At 41.7% G+C, this 16,586-nt stretch overlaps 1 protein-coding gene across 2 annotated transcripts in view; it reads right to left on the bottom strand.

Moving 5' to 3' along the window:
- The window catches only part of LOC126191369 (S1 RNA-binding domain-containing protein 1), a 263,508-nt gene that overhangs the window by 166,024 nt on the left and 80,898 nt on the right, over positions 1-16,586 (bottom strand). For both annotated transcript variants that reach the window (XM_049932214.1, XM_049932215.1), the window contains one exon: positions 13,780-14,406. In XM_049932214.1, the coding sequence (XP_049788171.1) occupies positions 13,780-14,400 (621 nt within the window). In that variant the 5' untranslated portion in view covers positions 14,401-14,406. The remainder of the gene's footprint in view (positions 1-13,779; positions 14,407-16,586) is intronic.

Genomic DNA, 16,586 nt, shown 5'->3' with positions numbered 1-16,586 from the left:
GCCACCTCCTTTGTTGATGGACTACATTTTCTAAGGACTCTCCCAATGAATCTCAACCTGGTACCCGCCTTACCAACAATTAATTTTATATGATCATTCCACTTCAAATCGTTCCGCACGCATACTCCCAGATATTTTACAGAAGTAACTGCTACCAGTGTTTGTTCCGCTATCATATAATCATACAATAAAGGATCCTTCTTTCTATGTATTCGCAATACATTACATTTGTCTATGTTAAGGGTCAGTTGCCACTCCCTGCACCAAGTGCCTATCCGCTGCAGATCTTCCTGCATTTCGCTACAATTTTCTAATGCTGCAACTTCTCTGTATACTACAGCATCATCCGCGAAAAGCCGCATGGAACTTCCGACACTATCTACTAGGTCATTTATATATATTGTGAAAAGCAATGGTCCCATAACACTCCCCTGTGGCACACCAGAGGTTACTTTAACATCTGTAGACGTCTCTCCGTTGATAACAACATGCTGCGTTCTGTTTGCTAAAAACTCTTCAATCCAGCCACACAGCTGGTCTGATATTCCGTAGGCTCTTACTTTGTTTATCAGGCGACAGTGCGGAACTGTATCGAACGCCTTCCGGAAGTCAAGAAAAATAGCATCTACCTGGGAGCCTGTATCTAATATTTTCTGGGTCTCATGAACAAATAAAGCGAGTTGGGTCTCACACGATCGCTTTTTCCGGAATCCATGTTGATTCCTACATAGTAGATTCTGAGTTTCCAAAAACGACATGATATTCGAGCAAAAAACATGTTCTAAAATTCTACAACAGATCGACGTCAGAGATATAGGTCTATAGTTTTGCGCATCTGCTCGACGACCCTTCTTGAAGACTGGGACTACCTGTGCTCTTTTCCAATCATTTGGAACCTTCCGTTCCTCTAGAGACTTGCGGTACACGGCTGTTAGAAGGGGGGCAAGTTCTTTCGCGTACTCTGTGTAGAATCGAATTGGTATCCCGTCAGGCCCAGTGGACTTTCCTCTGTTGAGTGATTCCAGTTGCTTTTCTATTCCTTGGACACTTATTTCGATGTCAGCCATTTTTTCGTTTGTGCGAGGATTTAGAGAAGGAACTGCAGTGCGGTCTTCCTCTGTGAAACAGCTTTGGAAAAAGGTGTTTAGTATTTCAGCTTTACGCTTGTCATCCTCTGTTTCAATGCCATCATCATCCCGGAGTGTCTGGATATGCTGTTTCGAGCCACTTACTGATTTAACGTAAGACCAGAACTTCCTAGGATTTTCTGTCAAGTCGGTACATAGAATTTTACTTTCGAATTCACCGAACGCTTCACGCATAGCCCTCCTTACGCTAACTTTGACATTGTTTAGCTTCTGTTTGTCTGAGAGGTTTTGGCTGCGTTTAAACTTGCAGTGAAGCTCTCTTTGCTTTCGCAGTAGTTTCCTAACTTTGTTGTTGTACCACGGTGGGTTTTTCCCGTCCCTCACAGTTTTACTCGGCACGTACCTGTCTAAAACGCATTTTACGATTGCCTTGAACTTTTTCCATAAACACTCAACATTGTCAGTGTCGGAACAGAAAATTTCATTTTGATCTGTTAGGTAGTCTGAAATCTGCCTTCTATTACTCTTGCTAAACAGATAAACCTTCCGCCCTTTTTTTATATTCCTATTAACTTCCAAATTCAGGGATGCTGCAACGGCCTTATGATCACTGATTCCCTGTTCTGCACTTACAGAGTCGAAAAGTTCGGGTCTGTTTGTTATCAGTAGGTCCAAGATGTTATCTCCACGAGTCGGTTCTCTGTTTAATTGCTCGAGGTAATTTTCGGATAGTGCACTCAGTATAATGTCACTCGATGCTCTGTCCCTACCACCCGTCCTAAACATCTGAGTGTCCCAGTCGATATCTGGTAAATTGAAATCTCCACCTAAGACTATAACATGCTGAGAAAATTTATGTGAAATGTATTCCAAATTTTCTCTCAGTTGTTCTGCCACTAATGCTGCTGAGTCGGGGGGTCGGTAAAAGGAGCCAATTATTAACCTAGATCGGTTGTTGAGTGTAACTTCCACCCATAATAATTCACAGGAACTATCCACTTCTACTTCACTACAGGATAAACTACTACTACTAACAGCGACGAACACTCCGCCACCGGTTGCATGCAATCTATCCTTCCTAAACACCGTCTGTACCTTTGTAAAAATTTCGGCAGAATTTATCTCTGGCTTCAGCCAGCTTTCTGTACCTATAACGATTTCAGCTTCAGTGCTTTCTATCAGCGCTTGAAATTCCGGTAATTTACCAACGCAGCTTCGACAGTTTACAACTACAATACCGATTGCTGCTTGGTCCCCGCATGTTCTGACTTTGCCCCGCACCCGTTGAGGCTGTTGCCCTTTCTGTACTTGCCCGAGGCCATCTAACCTAAAAAACCGCCCAGCCCACGCCACACAACCCCTGCTACCCGTGTAGCCGCTTGTTGCGTGTAGTGGACTCCTGACCTATCCAGCGGAACCCGAAACCCCACCACCCTATGGCGCAAGTCGAGGAATCTGCAGCCCACAAGGTCGCAGAACCGTCTCAGCCTCTGATTCAGACCCTCCACTCGGCTCTGTACCAAAGGTCCGCAGTCAGTCCTGTCGACGATGCTGCAGATGGTGAGCTCTGCTTTCATCCCGCTAGCGAGACTGGCAGTCTTCACCAAATCAGATAGCCGCCGGAAGCCAGAGAGGATTTCCTCCGATCCATAGCGACACACATCATTGGTGCCGACATGAGCGACCACCTGCAGATGGGTGCACCCTGTACCCTTCATGGCATCCGGAAGGACCCTTTCCACATCTGGAATGACTCCCCCCGGTATGCACACGGAGTGCACTTTGGTCTTCTTCCCCTCCCTTGCTGCCATATCCCTAAGGGGCCCCATTACGCGCCTGACGTTGGAGCTCCCAACTATCAGTAAGCCCACCCTCTGCGACCGCCCGGATCTTGCAGACTGAGGGGCAACCTCTGGAACAGGACAGGCAGCCATGTCAGGCCGAAGATCAGTATCAGCCTGAGTATCAGCCAGAGACAGAGCCCGAAACCGGTTCGTCAGACAAACTGGAGAGGCCTTCCGTTCAGCCCTCCGGAATGTCTTTCGCCCCCTGCCACACCTTGAGACGACCTCCCACTCTACCACAGGTGAGGGATCAGCCTCAATGCGGGCAGTATCCCGGGCAACCACAGTCGTAGCCCGATCGGGGGATGCGTGGGACGACAAACTCCCATCCGAACCCCCACACTGATGCCCATTGGCAACAGCCTCAAGCTGTGTGACCGAAGCCAACACTGCCTGAAGCTGGGAGCGAAGGGATGCCAACTCAGCCTGCATCCGAACACAGCAGTTGCAGTCCCTATCCATGCTAAAAACTTGTGCAAAGAACGTCTGAACTAATCTACAGAGATCGCAAACAAATCGACACAAACTTTAAACGGTTATTAAAATACGAGATTGCCTAGTAAATGCAGTAACTTGTGCACTGCTGACACACTGCTCGGCGGCGGAAGGAGACTACGCGAATTTACACTATTCAGGTACTAAAACGCGATGCTACAACTCTCAAATACTATAATACGCCCGAAATTTATGAATTAAACAATGCAAGTAACAAAAACACGCAAAGAAATTAAGAATTAAACTATGTAACAAATGAGTGAGCTAGGAGTATACGACTTGCTGCTGCAGCTGCTTATCCAACGGCGGCAGGGAGCACACTGACTGTGACCAACCGACACTGGCCGTTCAAAACAAAAACATAAGACAGACGACTACGCGAATTTACACTATTCAGGTACTAGAACGCGATGCTACAACTCTCAAATACTATAATACGCCCGAAATTTATGAATTAAACAATGCAAGTAACAAAAACACGCAAAGAAATTAAGAATTAAACTATGTAACAAATGAGTGAGCTAGGAGTATACGACTTGCTGCTGCAGCTGCTTATCCAACGGCGGCAGTGCAACTACCTCTGCTTTGGTCACACAATCCGGCATTATGGTTTGCTCAAGTTGAGGTACGTTTTCTCTGCACCAGAGTAAAAGCAGCCTTCACAAAATTCGTGATAGTCATCAGGAAATTGTACAATTGTAATGCCACAGAAGTAGAAGACATAGTACTCAAGCCTGTGGAGACTCTATCAGAGGCTCTACATAGAGCTGATTCACAGTGTTAGCTTCACAGGAAGAGTGAGTGAGGCAAGTACTTATGCAGAACGACATTGGGGACAGAAAGCAGTCTCTGTACCTCCAACATCTGCACAGCAAGGTCATTGCATGCACCATACCAGATACACTGATAAGCACACTGTAGAGCAGCATGCCAGCAACTAAAATAAAGACAATTATAGCATCCCAGACAGACATGTCACTACAAACTGTAATGGGCCTGGCAGATAGAATTCAGGATGTGACCATGCCATCCCAATGCAGTTCAACAGTGGTGACTTGCAGCAGTGCATCGATAGCGACAAATGTGAATTAAGACAGCCTCGCAAACAAGGTTAAACACTGAGCAAACAGATAAGACAGCTACTATCTGACAGAAACGCTGGAGGACGCTTTTGCAGAATGAGGCGTAAGCGCCTTCACATTGCTCCTGTCACTTGATAGGACGATTTCGTTATAGGCATGAGTCATCGACAGATGTCACTAGCTGACACGGACCTGAGTTACAGAGCTGCACGTAGTTGTACTAGTAGGCGGCAGAGGTCAGCAGTTGACGGACAGTGCTAGCAGTTGTAGTCAAAACAATGTTGTGAAGTTATGTTTGACTAATATTTAATGTATTTGCATAATTATAATTGTTTTATATGTGTAGTAATTGGCAGTGTGAGTGTTGTATGAGTGAAGAAGAACAGAAGTAAATGAAATTTGTTTTGTTTATTCACGAAGTACCAGTTAAACTATACAGGGGATTTACTATAATTAAATGTGCAGTCAGTTTATGGTACTAATAAACTGTGAGTAGAACACAAATTAATCGGTAATTTCGGAAGGAGTAATTTTATATTTGATACTTTTCTGAATTTATTTCTTTAGCAATTGCCATAGAAAGAAATGTTTTACTATGATTGTTCATTGAAGTAAAGCGCGGGTTAGCGCGGGATAATACTGCAACCTGATTTGCTGTTTGTGATATCAGCCAATCAGAAAAATGGAGGCTTGCGCCAATCTACGCTGGGGACAAAGCCTTTGGTGTGATCTATGTAAGTGGGGGCTGAGGGTTCGAATTAGTAACATCACACTGAAAGCAGCTCCGACGAAAGTACTCCAAAATCGCGGAAAAATGCTAATTACGAGTTCGCAAAGTAGTACAAAGTGTATTTAAGTGAACAGTATAGTGGAAGTCATGTGGAATTTTGGACGGAATATCAAAATTATTGCTTTTGACTGTTAGTTAAAACAGCGTGGCGTGTTGTGCAATCTAAGACTGGAACAGGTATTACGTGTAGAGAAGAGTGCACAACATTTGAGCGAGCATTTTCATAATTAAACGATCCGGTGAACTCTATTAACTTTGGTAACGGGTGTAAATACCATAAACTGGCTACATGTGTGATTGTGGGGTGTGCGTGTGAACTTTATATTGTGTTTCCACTTAGTACGGACTTGGCAGTATTAACTGTAATCTTTATCGTAAAAATACACCTAAAAATTTACATTGCCAAGTTAAAACTTTTATTTCAGTACTAGCTACATCCCGTTTACTGGACAATTCTATGTATGTTGGAACCTGCAGCTGACAGTAGTGGTCTAGTATTTTCTACTACAGCTTTTAGCTAGACAAATGAAGATTGCTGGACATTGGCAGGGCAGTAAAAAGTAACGTGCCGCACCGCGAGAAAATCCAGAAGTTGTTCCTCTAAGAACTCTCGAGCAGTTGGCAGCACAGCACGATATATGTTGGTATCATTGGAAGTTCAGAGACAAGGTGCTGAAGCGCACTTCCCCATACACTTGCCCAAACAGCAATAGCAAATGGAAGTAGGCGCACCTCATTGCCAGTTGCCATCCCTACATCTCTTTGTAGCTGCCAGGAAGACAGGGTGGAAGTTTCTACTGGGCACAGGACCTGATTTAACTATTTTTCCATAGATTCTGTTGCATAGATATCGGCTGCTAATGTCGTTCTGCCTCTCTGCAGCTAATAACTAATCCATAGTGACCTACAGGACGCAGCACACAGAACCGAACTTAGATTTTTGTCATGCCTTCACTTGAAACTTTTACCAAAACAGATGTGACAGAACCCATAATTGGTGCTAACTTTCTCGCACATTATCATCTGCTGCCAGACATCGCCAACACATACCTTGGTGACAGCATCATCGGTCTATCTGCTGCTCCGTTTCTATGCAGTGCAGCTGTGCATGGCAGCAAACTTTTCCAGTCAACAGGCAGCAAATACGCAGAGTTACTCGAGCAGTTCCCAGGTATCACATCAAACAACTCCCAGGTGCTCCGAAAAAAGTACATCACAGCATTGTGCACTACATTAACACCACCACAGGCTCACTAACTTCTTGTAGGCTGAGATGTCTTGCTTCAGCTACTGTCAAAGCAGAGTTCAATGCAACATTGAAGGAAGGCATCGCATGCACCTCCAGTAGCCCTTGGTAGTCACCTCTACAATTGGCGTCAAAAAGTATGGTGCTTGGCGACCGTGCACAGACTACCACTGTGCCACGGCCTACACGCAACTTCCTGTGGCAGAAGAGGATGTATCGAAGAAGGCTATTATTACATCATTTGGCCTCTTTGAGAGTCGATCCATGACATTCGGCTTAAGAAATTCTGCAAAGACTTGGCAGAGGTACACAGCCTCAGCGCTACAAGGTTTGTCATGCTGTTTCGCATACTTTGATGACATCCTTGTTTTATCAGCCACAGTAAAGGAACACCAACAGCATTCAGTCAAAATCTTTAGACAACTGGGCAAATATGGGATTGTGTTAAACACTGCCACATGTGTTTTTGGACAACCACAGATATCTTTTTTAGGCCACCTGATCTTCCTAGCAGAATTGTTAGTGCTTCCAGAAAAAGTAGAAGAATATTGATGATTCTAATGCTGGAAGCTGCAAAAGAACTGCACTACTTTCTGAGAATTCTCAATTTTTGCTGGGAGATTCAAGAACCTCTAACCACAGCATTGTCTGACCCTAAACTCAGGAGAAACATAACCAGTACTGTGGAGGAAGCTATGAGCACTGATTTCAACACAGCCAATCAAACTATAGTGAAAACAGCACTACTTGTGCACCATTAATTAGAAGCACCTCTCACACCGGTGGTAGATAAAAGCCAACTGCCATCAGTGCAGCATTACAATAATGCAAAGACTGAGAGTGGCATCCACCTGCATTTTACTTGCACAAGCTCTCCACCAGAACAAAAATGGAGCACACAGAATCTCTAACTACTTGCTCTTCACCAGTCTATTAAATACTTTTGCATACAGTGGGAGGCGAGGCAGTTTGCAATTTACACAGACCACAACCATTCATCTACGTCTTCAGGCAGAAGAAGGATCATATGCCACAAATCAGGAAATGACAAGGGTAGCCAACAGCCTACCCCGTGTAAACAGTATAACAGACACAGTGGATTTTACTCAACTTGCCAAAGCACAAGAGTCAGGCCAGGAGTTTCAGGATCTGCTGAAAGCCACTTCCTCCCACCTTCAGCTGAAACTGGTACGACATTTCTGCCACGAACATTAAGCTGAACTGCAAAGTCTCGAATGGGGCACCTCATCCATTTCTACCTTCCTCATTCATAGACACACTTTTGAGAGTCTGCACGACTTAGGTTGCCATGGTTTTACATTAACAGTGAAACTGTTCGCTAGTCTTTTGTATGGCCTGGTATACAGAAAGGTTGTAAAACCTGGACTCGTGCATGTGTTCAATGCCAGTGTAGCAAAGTACCTTGCCATGTACATGAACCTGTGCGAAATTCCCCAGACAAAACTGCATGATTTGTGCTTGTACATACTGATGTGGTAGGACAGTCACTGTCCTCAAATGGCCAACAATATCTGTTAACAGCAATCAACTGCTTTACTTGCCGGTCAGAAGCCATACCAGTCAACACTATTTCAGTGCAAAACACTAGGCACTGCCTTTGTTTCGCAGTGAATATCCCAGTTTGGTTGTCCGCTACACATCACAACAGTCAACATTATTTCAGTGCAGAACACTAGGCATTGCCTTTGTTTCGCAGTGAATATCCCAGTTCGGTTGTCCGCTACACATCACAACAGACCACGGCTGACAATTCGAATCTCAACTATTTGACCAGCTGAGCAAATCCTGCGGTGCCATACACAACCCAGCAAGTAATGGAATGACTGAACACTAGCACTATTCATTAAAAGCTGCACTAATGTGTCACAAGTCAAATTGGACAACAACTTTACTGTTGGTCTTGCTTGGTCTGTGAAACACTTGCAAATACAAGCTGAACTCTTCATCATCTGAGCTAGTTTATGGAGAAGTACTATGACTTCCTGGTGAGTTCATGATCCACACTTGGTCTTGATGGAGGACACCAGTCAAACAGACTTCATTTCTCAACGGAGAGGGTGAAAGATGCAAATCTGACCACTTGCAGCATTGAAACAAGGGATATCACAAACCTTTGTGCACTGCAAATTACAGACTAGTAAACACGTGATGTTATGCAGAGGTGGAATGAAACAGTCACTGACACTTCCGTACACACGCCCTCATTGTGTCATTGGCAGAAGTGAAAAAAGCAATACATACCTCAATTAACAGCAAACAGACCAGCCTTTGTGTTGCCAGAACTACCACAAATGCATGCTTAATGCAACCAGCTACAGTGTGCTGTGAGTACAAAAACTTCCACTGGAAGCAGCTCAACCAGAGCGCCAAACTTGTTCTGTACATTCACTTCCTGGTGTGATCCGTGGATGATGCTCCACTCTTCCCAAGGAGGATGGTGTAGCGGCAGACATCAGCACCCTCTAATAACGAGTCGTTAGCTTATTTGTTCAGCTAAGTTGTCAAAAAAGTTCATGTGGTGGCCACCAGGAGTGTGACACTCTATGACTGTTTTGTTCCGACAAAACCTTGCCTTAGTTATTGATCAAGTTTGGCTGATATGCTTGTAACAATTGTTCTGTCTCGTTCATAATATGTTTGGATTGTTCTGCTTGTGCTACTGTGACCTGATTTATCCTAAAATAAATGGTGTTCCTGATTTGCTGAAATTAATATTTCATATCTGTAACTGGCTGAGTTGTAAGTGCTTAATATTCAGTTCAGAACCCTATTAACTAATCTTGTGACAAAACCATTCAGACAGCCAAGTAGCTCTGACACTTCTATCAGCCTCTGAAACAAAATTGAATATTGTTGTTCCATAAAAACACGGGAGAACTGCCAGATATCAGTAACGTCCTGCCACGATATTTCGGCGCAGAGTCTTCTGGCCATCTTCAGGTGGGTGCCACTGTAGTAGTACTGGCAAGTAAATATTGTTGCTGGATGGCATGAATCACTTCCGAGGGTAGGAAAACATCAGGTTAAACGTGCTGTGGGTCCCTGGTTACTCAGGAATTTGAGGTAATGAACAAGGTGAGAGGCTGGCCAGGACAGGAACGAAGACTCCATTTGTCGGACTGTAACCTGTCTTAACCATCACTAAGGCAATGCTAAAAATCAAAACTAGGTTGCCAGAGCAGGAAGCAGCAAACAGAATATTGGACTAAGCTCAAAAAACAAACATGTGGCAAGCTAATGATGCCAAAGTCATGTTTAAGGAGAAGTTCTGCAAACCTTGACTTGAACAGGAGACAGACTAAACTCAGGGTAGGACTAATAACAGGCCATGAGAACTTCAGGAAACATCTGCACACAATGAGTACAGAATAAGAAGACAATAAGTGTAGACTACGCAATGAGGGGAATGAAAGTGCCCTACAGAATATTTGGGTCATTGACTCAGTGCTGACACCTGTGCTGATAAACAGTGTTTCGGCCACTATGAAATATTTATCATTCAGTTTTAATAAAGGACTGAACTTCTCTTCATTATGGCATAGTTACTGTGCTGCATCAAATGAAATAATAAAAAGTTGCACAAAATTGAGAGAAAAACAGTATCTCATTTTGTTCTCAAGTCATTGATTTTTATAACCAATGGATGGTTGCACATGATGCACCCATTTCCATCCCTGTGAATCAGGAATTATATGGTCATAACAATTGTCAAATTTCATAAATGACCCAAGACGTTAAAATGAGTTTTTTTCCAAGTGGTATGACACAAAAAGGCACATACGTTGTATGATAAATTTTTATGATAAATCTTTATTCATCAGACGTGGACACAACTCGTTCACAGCAGTGTAAGGGTGGCAGCTCAGGACACATACAGACGTCAATAGCACTGTAGAGAAACCTAAGTGGCACGTGTATGCACATGCACATCCACAACACCTGGGGAACGGTGGAGTAGAATGTGTATACAACTCCACAACAGCGAAAGGGTTGGCTTTACTAGATGATATGGGGGAAAAGTGCACAATAAACTTAATTTCAGTGCACGCAACAGCAGGCTAAGAACACTGTGTTTGGGCTTCTCACATAAATCAAATTAAACCAATGCCTACAAAATGTCATGGCTATTTACTGGAGAATAGAAAAACTGGAAGAAGTCAAGTTTATAGGAAGACCAGTTTGAGTTCTGAAGAAATGTAGCAACATGTGAGGCAATGCTGACCCTGTGACTTATTTTGGAAGTTGCACTGAAGAAAGGCAGTCTAACTTATTAGCATTTGTAGAGTTAGAGAAAGCCTTTTACAATTTCAATACACAAATTAGTTACAGAAGAACAGAAAGACTTGGGGAATATCATTATGGGTTTCAGAGAAATGTAGGAACTCGCATACTAATATCGACAAAATGAATTACCTTAGAAGATAATTGCAAAACGACAAAGCTATAATTATAGCATTTGTAGATTTATGGATAGTTTTTTACATTTTAACTCTACTTTCTTCTTTGAAGTTTTGAAAGTAACAGTGATAAAATACAAGAGTGAAAAATTATCTACAACTTGTACAGAAGGCAGACTGTCATTGTACACATCAAATGACATGATTCTAAAGGGAAGCAGTGGTTGAGAAAGCTGTGTGACAAGCCTTGTAGCCTATGAACACCAACAAAAGTAAAATGTGGGTAAAGGAATGTAGTCAAATAAAATTTGAAGTTGAAGGAATTAGATTAGGAAATTAGACACTGAAAGTAATAGATGAGTTTTGTTATTTGGTCAGCAAAGTAACCTATGATAGCCAACACGGGGAGGATACAAAGTGCAGTCTGTTAAGATCAAGGATGAATTTAAATGTTAGGAAGAATCTCCTGAAGATATGAGGGACACTCATGTAAAATAACAATTTATTTCTCAGCCAGTTTTAGTTGAAAAGTACAGAATTTGTTGTGGGACATCATGGAATATTCCCGCTTCAGGCCCTGTAGTTACACGAAGTATCGACAGGTAGCACCACTATACTTAACCTTTAAAATGGCATCTGTAACGGAGGTGCATTCCAAGCAGAGACCTGTCATTGAGTTTCTTTTGGACGAAAACCAGAGCATCGCATATATTCATAGGTGCCCGAATAATATCTACAAAGAACAAAAGCACGGTGAGTCATCGGGAGAGGCATCTGTCAACACAATCTACCGCGTGACAGCCGGCCGCACACAACTGGGACTCCTGCAATGTTGGAACATGTGGACAGTCTCATTTAGGGTGACTGACTGATCACAATCAAACACCTCGCTGTAAAAACTGGATGTCTCTGTTGGTAGTGCTGGCACACATGTTAACTATTTGGGGCACCCACTGAGTTCCTCGCCGACTAACAGAAGACCATAAAGAGCAGCGAAGAACCATCTGTATGGAATTGCTTGCATGTTACAAGTCTGAGAGGGACAATTTTTTGTTGAACATCATCAACAAAACATGAATTTATCACTTCCAACTGGAAACAAAATGGTAATCCATGGAGTAGTGCCACACCACCTCTCCTCCAAAGAAAAAGTTCAAAGCCATACACTCACCCAGTAAAGTCATGACGACAGTCTTCTGGGACTCTGAAAGGGTTATTATGTTTGATATCCTCCTCCATGGTAGAGTGGTACCAGACAGGCATACAAGCCCTCCCAGTAAGGTGCATAAGATCACCGCACTGAATGGAGATTATGTTGAAAAATAGAGTTTTTCTGCCAATAGAGTGGGGAATAATATGGAGTATTGGAATCCTGAATAAAACCAACCTGCTTTCAGAAAAAAATATTTCATTACTTACTGCATGTCCCTCATACTTGTCTGGAATGTTCTCTTGTACGGAAGTGAAACGTGGACCAATAACAGTTCAGAGAAGAAGAGAATAGAATCTTTTGAAATGTGAATCTACAGAAGAATGCTGAAGGTTAGATAGGCAAATTGAATACCTAATGAGGAGGCAATGAATTTGGGGGGGGGGGGGGGGGGGGGATATACTTTGTAGGTTGCAATAGTTAGACAGAGATGATAAGGCTCACACGGGATAAAATACTGTGGAGAGCTGCATCAAACCAATCTTCAGACTGAAGACCACAACAATTATCATCTTGATAAATATCATCATCAGGAAATCTCAAAGCTTTTATGTCTTCTCCCTTCATTGCCTTAATCCTCTTTCCACATTTCTCCTCAGTTTTCTACACAGCTTATTCAAGGTACAGGTTGAATAACATGGGGACTACGCTCGAACATTGTCTCATGTATGGATGGATTATACTATAATTTTTTTGGATGACACTTTATTATACATAACTATATCATTTGAAAATCAATGAAAACCACCAGTTTTTGATATGAGATTTTTTTATCTATTAAATTATTTATTAGTACGAATATAATAGAGGGAAACATTCTATGTGGGAAAAATATATCTAAAAACAAAGATGATGTGACTTACCAAACAAAAGCGCTGGCAGGTTGATACACACACAAACAAACACAAACATATACACAAAATTCAAGCTTTCGCAACCAACGGTTGCTTCATCAGGAAAGAGGGAAGGAGAGGGAAAGACGAAAGGATGTGGGTTTTAAGGGAGAGGGTAAGGAGTCATTCCATCCTTTCGTCTTTTCCTCTCCTTCCCTCTTTCCTGATGAAGCAACCGTTGGTTGCGAAAGCTTGAATTTTGTGTGTATGTTTGTGTGTCTATCAACCTGACAGCGCTTTCGTTTGGTAAGTCACATCATCTTTGTTTTTAAACTATTTATTAGATTGTATATTACATTATATATCATTTGTAAGATAGCTGACATTGCAACTGTCATTATATGCTGAATAATTAGTAAGGCAACAATGCAAAAGATAGCAGGCTGGCTTTATCAAAATTTCCCTAGCAGGTAGCCAAAATCAGTTCTGTGCCTTTGGTGAGTCACCACCTAGGGCATGTTGTGTTGCGTCTGTCCATAAGTCTATTCCTGTAAAGAAGGTTGTGAACATTGTAGAAGAAAGTCATACAAAGAGAGAGAGAGAGAGAGAGAGAGAGAAATAGGAAAGAAAGGGCTGAAATAAGCACAAGTGGAACAGAAGTGAGATGAGATGGTTACTTACCCTGTAACCCCCACACACACATACACAACACACACATACACACCATTGTCCACAATTTTCAAGAAAAGTAAAAGAGATAAGAATTTACATACCTTGGGTAAGACTTTCTTGGTGCTAGGTTTATTAGTTTTACTATTCACATCTGTTTTTTCATCAACATCTTCTATGACCTCACTCACTTCTTCTATGTCATTTAATTGTGACACTTCTTCTTTGACAGTGACTTCTGAAAGTAAATCTTCTGACTTAACATTTGTCTTTGTTTTTGTTACCCTCTGCTTTTTATTGGTTGCAGTTTTATTAGTTTTTTTAGTGGTCCCCTGTTCCAATTTTATTTTCTTTTTTGGTGAAATTTCTTGTAGATCTGCCTTCACTTTCCTTTTGGGTTTACTCAAGCTTGGTTCTTTGGCCTTACTTTTCACGCCTCTTTTCGCTTTCTTCCTGACATTATCCGTGTCTTCATCACTATCACCATCAACAGGTGCAAAATCACTATCACTACTGGAATGTTTTCTCTTTTTAATTTTAACAATTTCCTGTTCCTCATCATCAGAATCAGAGGAATATATATAACGCTTTACGGTCTTTGTCCGTGTAAAAGCTTTATTCTCATCATCCAAAAGAATTTCTGGAATCTTGACAATTTTTGCAGGCACTGGGATGCAGTCATTGTCATCCTCATCAGAAGGGATCACCACTGCCTTGTCATCCATGTTTACCTGTTTTAAAAGAAAGCTCAATAGTAAATCCCAAAGAACTGCATGTAAGTACATCAGACATAGAGAATAGCAAAGAGCCAAGATTATTTTCTGTCCAGGAAAAATATTTACTAAGATCAACCAGAGACTATGTGTAAGGAACACCTTATACATACATAAGCCTTATGTCTATATTCTATCAGTGAAAAGAGACTAGGAGTAATGTTGAGAAAAACTGAGGAACAGGAAATTTTATCAACTGGAATCTATTAGTACTCAGTTCACCTTGTTTGGCTGACATCATCCTGAAGGAGACCTGGGATGTGGAATGCAAGGTAAACATTAACAAAGTGAAGTATCTGTCAGAAGCTACATTAACCCTTTGATCGTACTGGACTGCCACAATAGTCCAACACCACCAAGCCATTGTGTGGATGACTACTGTACAAGTTTTTAAACATATACATGTTTATCATTTCACTGAGATGAAATATGAGGCCCATTCGATTGCAACCCAACTGGCAAACTTCCATCACACTATTACTTGCTTAAACCTGATAGATGGTCTTCCAATGGACAATATAAAACTTCAATGTCAGATCATTATTAGCATCAGATCAATATCAGCACTTTTGGCAGAGTCACAACACACACTGTTATTTGTTGTATACCCAAGGGACTGTAGCTCAGTGTAGGGTACACGAAATCCTTGTTTGTTCGATATAAGCAGTTTTTGTGGTAATTCAATACACTTAGTAGTTGGCTGTAAAAGTGTATAAGGGTACTTCAATCTAAACTCTATGATTTCTGATGACTCTGCATATTTGCACTTTGCTACGAGACTGTGTGCAGTTATAGACTCCAGATGACAAGTAAATATTATAAACAAAATTTCTCGCACTCCCGGTACCCATCAAAAGCCCAGAAGAAACCAAATGCTGAGGAATGATGAGTGTGCCTAAGGTATTCGGCACTCATCACACAGAGAGAGGCATGACAAAATGGCATTTGAGACACTGTTTCCATGTGTCACACTTAGCTGTCAAAGGTTTAATAAATAACTATCACTAAATTGCTATAAACTATTTGCTCTTCTCCAAGCTAGATTTGGCATAATCAAATTGAAAGGAAAACTGCCACTATGAAGAAACATGCTCCCTTCACTACATTAAGTTGCTGCTGTTTTTCTCTTATTGCTAGCCTAGCATCTGACGAGAATGCACTGACATTTATCATGACTTATACTGGTGGTGGTGGTTAGTGTTTAACGTCCCGTCGACAACGAGGTCATTAGAGACGGAGTGCAAGCTCGGAGTTAGGGAAGGATTGGGAAGGAAATCGGCCATCCCCTTTCACAGGAACCATCCCGGCATTTGCCTGAAACGATTTAGGGAAATCACGGAAAACCTAAATCAGGATGGCCGGAGACGGGATTGAACCATCGTCCTCCCGAATGCGAGTCCAGTGTGCTAACCACTGCGCCACCTCGCTCGGTATGACTTATACCCACACTGTATGAAAAGAGTATAATAATTTATTATGTCAACAATCATTTAGATAAAAAAAATATTCATTTTATCTGTTTCATCAAATATTTGCCATCTTCAGACATGCTTAATCCACAAAACGATTCATAAGGACTAACAAATATAGTAGGAACTTTGAATGTCAAAGTCATGACAAAATGCTATCTTTATCAGGCAACGATATGACGTACATTCATTCAAACGTCAAATGACTTTAAGATGTTCGAAGTGCCTGCTATATTTGTTTATCTGTATGAAGCTTTTTGAACACTAAGCACACCCAAAGATGGCAAATATTTGCCGAAACTGGCAATGTGAATATTTTTTACATATCTAAGCAATTGTTGACATAATAAATTATTACACAAACATTACAAAGGTCACATATGTCCAGTTGGCACCATGCCAGTTAAAAATTACTTAGAATGGAGGCCTGTTTAAAATATGCTATTTCTCAAGCACTTAACGGAATCTTCATTTCTTTAACCCATAATTACATAATTTGTCAGTAGACGTGGATAAGAAAGTATGTTTCTTATTTTCTTCTTAATTTTAAGCAATATCCTAATATTTTGCTTTTTGTCCAATCACAGCTTACTGAAGGTTTTTCTACAATAACCAAGTACTCTACATCGAACCCAAGACAACTATACCTTACTATGGTTAAGCACATCA

The sequence above is a fragment of the Schistocerca cancellata genome, chromosome 6 (assembly GCF_023864275.1).
Source record: "Schistocerca cancellata isolate TAMUIC-IGC-003103 chromosome 6, iqSchCanc2.1, whole genome shotgun sequence".
Taxonomy (NCBI): domain Eukaryota; kingdom Metazoa; phylum Arthropoda; class Insecta; order Orthoptera; family Acrididae; genus Schistocerca; species Schistocerca cancellata.
This window is presented reverse-complemented; position numbering and strand designations above follow the sequence as displayed.